This window comes from Marmota monax, unplaced genomic scaffold (assembly GCF_021218885.2).
Source record: "Marmota monax isolate L192 unplaced genomic scaffold, Marmota_monax_Labrador192_F-V1.1 WCK01_AAM20220418_F8-fsc00080, whole genome shotgun sequence".
In the NCBI taxonomy this organism is placed as follows: Eukaryota; Metazoa; Chordata; class Mammalia; order Rodentia; family Sciuridae; genus Marmota; species Marmota monax.
This window is the reverse complement of record NW_026694750.1, coordinates 114,264-120,394: the sequence shown is the minus strand read 5'-3', so window position 1 is coordinate 120,394 and position 6,131 is coordinate 114,264. Positions and strand designations below refer to the sequence as shown.

Here is a 6,131-nt window from a genome sequence, read left to right as displayed (position 1 = left end):
TTGAGCTCCCAGTTCTGGAGGTTGGGAAGGCCCAAGAGTGTGACAGCGGCAGTGGACCTTTCTGTCACGTCATCCCTTGGTGGAAAGGCCAGTGTGCACACATTTGCAAGATGGCAGAAAGTTGGGGGGACCCGTCCTTTTATCAAAGTCCACTCCTACTTCCTACTTCCTCCATAACAGACTTTGTCCATTCAGGAGGGCACTGACTAAATCACCTCCTAGAGGCACCGCCTCTTAATGCTGACTACAATGTCACTGTAATTTGGAGGGGGATAAATATTCAAATCACAGTGCCATCCTTATTCAATAAAGACCTTGTGGGAGGAAAAGTCTGAAAATCCAACCCCAGTCCAGGACACCCAGAGCCCATTGCACCCCGATGAACCTACTGTCCATGCAGAAGGTGGGTGAGGAGGGGTAAGACCCTTTAGCAGTGGTGGGTGGTGGGTGCACCTGCCAAACCGAGCTGAACCTCCATCCACCTGATTTCCCTCTCTTACATCTGACAGGGGAACATACTCGAGAAGCTGAGGATTTGCTCCATGCCCAGGTTTGTCCACTTCCTGCAGGACAGATTGTCCATAAAGAACAACCGTGAAGTGGTGGTGACAGACCTGCGTTTTGGGACAATCCCCGTGAGGCTGTTCCGGCCCAAGGCCGCGTCCTCCAGCCCACAGCGCGGCATCCTCTTCTACCACGGAGGGGCCTCCATATTCGGCAGCCTGGGTAAGCCGCTTCCCAGGGGAGGGAGGCGAGGGGGGTCTGGCTGCTCGCAAAGGGGCTTCTGGGAGAGCCTCCAGGGAGTGAGTCTACCGAGTCAGAGGCTGGAGATGGAGGGCCTGGGGCTCAGCTCAGTGGATGGGGACTCTGCCTCCATGACCAATGTGTCTATGATGCAATAGTCCCGGGACAGGTGGGGGCAGTGATGTCCCAGTGGGGAGGTCAGGACCCTGGAGGTGCATCCTGCCTTCCTTCCCATTCAGAGTTGCCTGCCCCTGCTGTCCGTCTCATAATGGCCCCAACCCATGCATTGGCTCACTCTGCAGGACACTGTGGTCCAAACCCAGCTTCACTTACTCCTTTTCTGGTAACTGGTTTCCCTGCTCCACTTCTCACCCCAGTCCAGTCCTCTCCCCACACCACAGGGACATTAAAAATAGAAGTCAGGGCTCTTTGATGTTGGCTTCAACCATTTCTGGGCCTTGATGAGACCCAAACTCCTTTCCCAGTCTGCAAGGCCCTGACGTGGCTGGGCCTGTGACCTCCCCATCTGTCACCTGCCTCCCTCTGTACTCTCCGTGCCGCAGCCCCCTGTACAACCCTGACTGCAGACATCCCGGCTCCTTCTGCCTGTCTGCTGCACTTGCCGCCTCCGCCTCCGTGGAGGCTCCTACAGCTGGGTGAGAACTGGGCCAGGGCAGGAGGCCCTCCCAGCAGCTCCAAATACAAGGTTCCCCAAGCTCTGGCTTCCTGGCATGTCAATGCAGGAGCTTGAAAGACAATATTAGTGCAGAAATCTACATGTCTTTCTTTGCATGGCTGGCTTCCCACTGTTCCCCCAGTCTCTCTCAAGTGGCCCTCCCCAGATGGCCTCCCCAAATCTGACCTAAAGACTCCTACCTGCCCATTCTGTGGTCCTGCCCTGGACCTTTCTTCATCCTTGACATTGCCTGGTTAAGTGTCTTTGTGGCATTTGTCGCAATCTGAGCTTATTTGGGTCTTCCAAGTTTTTCCTTGTGTCTATCCCCAATGTGAACGAGGACTCTTAGAATGCAGGGAAGACCTCTGTTGTCTTGGTTGCAGGATCCCCAGTGCCTGGCCTATTGTCTTTCTTTTTGAAAGAATAAATGGACGAATGAGTGCTGCATGGGCAGATACACGCATGGACGGCTGAATAACTGTGGAAGGACGGGTTTACAAATGGACAAATGGTGTGTGGGAGGATGGATGGAGGGATGGATGGCTGGGTGGATGGATGGATGGCATGGAGCGTGATGCATTGAGTTCAGTCCTTCCCAAGAGTCAAGGTCTGTCCAGGAAGGGAGCATTAGAACCCAAGGGATGGGCAGGAGCCAGCCCTCCAGAGCCAGGCAGAGCCTTGGAGCTGGGTGAGAACTGGGCCAGGGCAGGAGGCCCTCCCAGCAGCTCCAAATACAAGGTTCCCCAAGCTCTGGCTTCCTGGCATGTCAATGCAGGAGCTTGAAAGACAATATTAGTGCAGAAATCTACAAAGGCAAAGCGTCAAGGCCACACAGAAGCAGAAGTCTCCCAGCTGAAGCCTGTGCAAGTGAGCCTTTAAAACACTGTGCCGGGTGTGTCCTGGCGTGTTGGGGCTTTCGATTTGATTTTTAAACTAGAACATGACAACACCATTTATCTGAAGGCGGAGTGTCTGGGTGCCCCTGGACTTGAGGGCCAGGAGAGATGGCCGCTTGCCTCAGCCTGGTCCTGGTCCCATGAAGGCCGAGCAGCAGTGGGAGGTGAAAGGTCTGAAACAGGAGCCCCCTGAGGTCTGCGGGCAGGAGGAAAGTGAGGCGAGCAGAGCAGGAGGGAGGCTGGCCGGGTGGGCCCCGCCTCGGCTGGGAGCTGCCAGGTCCCTGTGGCCCAAGGTTCTCCCCAAGGCCAAGCAGGTCTCTTGTACTCAGTACTTTCCAAAGCCCCCAGGACACTGCTGAGGTGCAGTGTGGCTGAGACCCACAGCTAGGTGCCTCCGGCTTAGGGGCTGACCCCCTGGACACCGCTGAGCCCCGCAGGGCGGATGCTCTGTTTCTGCCCCCTCCTCACCTCTCCCCACAGCACTGATGGCGCATGCTCCTCCTTCGCAGGCTCCCCAAACCCGGGAATTGCCAGATGTGGTTTAGAAAATCCTGATGCCTAAGACCCCACCCAGAGATCCTGATGGAAAGGGCGGGTGACTGCCTGGGCGCAGGACATGGGTACCTCCCCAGGGCCTGTGTGTGGGCAGCTGCAGGAGAAGGGTGCAGTCAGGGGTGTACTTGGCAGATTCTGCGCCTGACACTGGGCCTCGATCCCCACGCACTCATGTTCACGGTCCTGTGTCTAGAAATGCAGGTACCGGCCTCCAGGGGGCAGTGTTACAGGAGGTGGGGAGTTGCCCTTGGGCGTCATTGTCTAAGGTGAGGCAATTACCCTGTGGTGGGCACAGAAGTAGACTGCGAAGCAGAGGCACAGTGTTGAGTGCAGGGTCATCATACAGCGAGGAAAGGCCAGAGGAGGTGACATGCAGCCCGAGAGGGGAGCAGGCACAGAGGCTGGGGCAGAATCACTGCCACATATTGGGCTCCCTGTTAGGATGGGGTGGGGCTGGCAGTGCTGTGAAATCTTACAGTCGTCCCCTGTGCTTTGTTTGGCTGTTCCCTGTTTGGTGCCAGCCATGTCCCTGTGCTGTGTGACAATGCATGGTGTGCACTTGTGTACCCAGGTCACGTGGCCCTTTCTGGGGTGGTGACCCTGGCAGGTCATACAATAGTCAGCTGATCTCTGGAGCAGCTTGTGGGCACATGCCTGACCTTGGGAACGTGATGTGTACCTGTGTCTATGGGAGACGGTGCTGAGTCTCTTGGTGGAATGTAGAGGCAGAGGTCACCTCCAGGTCAACTCCTGTGTGTGGGGGGGTCCTGCTACGTTTACCCCCCATTCCCAGAGTCTTCCTCTGTCCCTGCTGAACTCTGGCTAAATGAGTGACAATGTCTGGAAAAACGACCCATCCCGCCATCACTTATTCCCTGCTCAACATAGATAATGGAATCCTTCTTCCCTGGGCGGCTCACCTGACCCCTCCCCTAGTCCTGGCTTCTGCCACTCCAGGTCCCCAAGCCTTCCTGGCCTCAGTTTCCCCCACTGTAAAGTTAACGTTGCACAAAGTGAGCCCAAGGTCCGCGAGCCCTGGCGTTCTGGAGAGTGGGGCAGGCGTCTGGATTTGCCCAGATGGCGCAGCCCAGGCCTCGGAGGAGGCCAGCCTCGGAACAGAGAGCTGGTCTGCCCCCTGCCCGGCCTGGGTGGCGGTGGCCGTCCCTCATGGGCGGCGCCGGGCCTGTCTTCCTGCAGACAGTTACCACAACGTGTGCAGTTTCCTGGCCCGGGAGACGGACTCCGTGCTGCTGTCTGTCGGGTGAGTGTCGCGAGACAGCGGGGGCTTCTCCGAGGCTGGGAAGGTGGGGGCAGCCCAGAGCGACGCCCCGACTCCAGGGGTCGCGCGCAGGCGCAGCACCGCTTGGAGCAGAAGCCTGGGAAGACGCCCACCTCGGGGCAGCGCAGGGACAAGCTGTGGGCAGGAGAGCCGGGTCACTAGGAGGTCACAGCACGAGCCAGGGGCCTGGAGGTCACAGCGTGAGGAGGCATCCTAGTGGGAGCCAGGGAGCCGGGGGAGGGTCAGTGTCCAGGGGGCGGGGCCGGGGCTGGTGGCGGCGGCGGGGGCCCGGATCTTGCCATAAGGGCCGCTGTTTGACCCCCACCCTCTTCTCTATCACGGGACAACTTCAGGTTGACTGACTTTCACCATCTTTATTTTGGGGTCACCCTGAGGATAATAGCTACAGTGGGACAGGCGGTGGGGACCCTGTTTGAGCAGCCTCCAGTGACACCGCGCACACCCGCGTGTTCTGGCCCCTCTCTTCCTTAGGTACCGCAAGGCCCCGGAGCACCATTACCCTGTGGCCATCACAGACTGCCTCAACGCCTCCATCTACTTCCTGAAGACCCTGGAAGCCTACGGGGTGGACCCCTCCAGGGTGGTGGCCTGTGGAGACAGCATTGGAGGAATGATTGTGGCCATAATCACCCAGACCTTGGTGGGCAGAACAGATCTTCCCCAGCTCCGGGCTCAGGTCCTGGTTTATCCCGTTATACAGGCCATCAATTTACAGTTACCCTCCTTTCAGCAGAACCAAAATGTCCCATTCCTTTCTCTACAACTCATGATGACATGTGTGTGTTCATACCTGGCCATTGACCTCTCCTGGAAAGACGCCATTTTGAAAGGGGCATGTATACCCCGTGATTTCTGGAACAAGTACAGGAAGTGGCTCAGCTCTGACAACCTCCCCAAGAGGTTCAGGACCAAAGGCCAGCAACCTGAGACCCTTGCACCTTTTAATGAGGCTGCCTATCTGGAAACCAAACACATTTTGGATGTAGAAAACGCACCCCTCATAGCAGAAGATAAGATCATCGCTCAGCTTCCTGAGGCCTTCCTGGTGAGCTGTGAGCTGGACATGCTCCGGGATGACTCCCTGCTATATAAGAAGCGCTTGGAAGACCAGGGTGTCCGTGTGACCTGGTACCACGTGGAGGATGGCTTTCATGGATGCTTAGTTTTATTTGATAAGAAGTTTTTCTCTTTCCCATGCTCCCTGAATATTATGAATGCTGTAGTCAGTTATGTAAAGGGCCTATGAAGGCCTGGGGATGGAGCTCAGTGCTAGAGCATTTGCCTAGCATATACAAGGTCCTGGGTTTGAGCACCAGCACCGTAAACAAATAAGTGAATAAATGAATAAATAAATAAATAAAAGGGAGAGATAAGTGAAAAGAGAAAAGCCTATGGTGGTAATCCTTTTGCCCTGAGTAGGCCAAAGCATGGATGGTGTCTGTCTAAAACTGGGGTCTTTGGTAAGTTCTGTTTTATTGAGGAGGAATCAGTGAATCAATGCACAGCCCAAGGTGGGTCCAGGAGACAGCCGCTAACCAATGTCTGGCTTCATATTTGAGAAAATGTAAACTGTTTTTAGTACCAATAAGATCCAATGTTGCATCTCGCATCAATTTCTAACATTTTTATTCAGGTGAAGTAACTATCTACAAGAGAATTTAATGCCTTCAATAATTTCTTAAGGTAATAACCTGTCAGGTCCTTGCAGGAAAACATTCCCACATCTGGTCACAGTGTCAATGCTGAGTCCACACCCATGGTGACAAAGCTGGGGCCATGGCCTTGCTAGAATATCCCCCATAACCTCATTATTCTTGGGGTCAAGGTCTCTTGTCAAATGTCAACTTGGACTGTCTGCAGTTGGCTGGAGAAATGCTATTGCAAGAAAACTCTCCCTGGATTGGGTGGGCTAGAACCCAGGAAGATGTCAGAGGAGTCTACCAGAAAGAGAAGGAGAAAG

At 55.3% G+C, this 6,131-nt stretch overlaps 1 protein-coding gene across 1 annotated transcript; it reads left to right on the top strand.

The window, feature by feature from the left end:
- The first annotated feature begins 379 nt into the window (after positions 1–379).
- On the top strand, positions 380–5,770 carry Aadacl4 (arylacetamide deacetylase like 4). Its single transcript, XM_058572642.1, has 4 exons — positions 380–403; positions 510–726; positions 4,069–4,132; positions 4,643–5,770. The coding sequence occupies exons 1-4, from the start codon at positions 380–382 to the stop codon at positions 5,415–5,417; spliced, it is 1,080 nt and encodes a 359-aa protein (XP_058428625.1). The 3' UTR covers positions 5,418–5,770.
- Positions 5,771–6,131: the final 361 nt, after the last annotated feature.

What these genes read in the sequence shown, in the direction of transcription:
- Aadacl4 (XM_058572642.1), top strand. Translation starts at nt 380, where the DNA reads ATGAACCTACTGTCCATGCAGAAG. An exon ending in ACCTACTGTCCATGCAGAAG is followed by an intron (nt 404 to 509) that starts GTGGGTGAGGAG and finishes TACATCTGACAG; the next exon opens with GGGAACATACTCGAGAAGCT. An exon ending in TCCGTGCTGCTGTCTGTCGG is followed by an intron (nt 4,133 to 4,642) that starts GTGAGTGTCGCG and finishes TCTCTTCCTTAG; the next exon opens with GTACCGCAAGGCCCCGGAGC.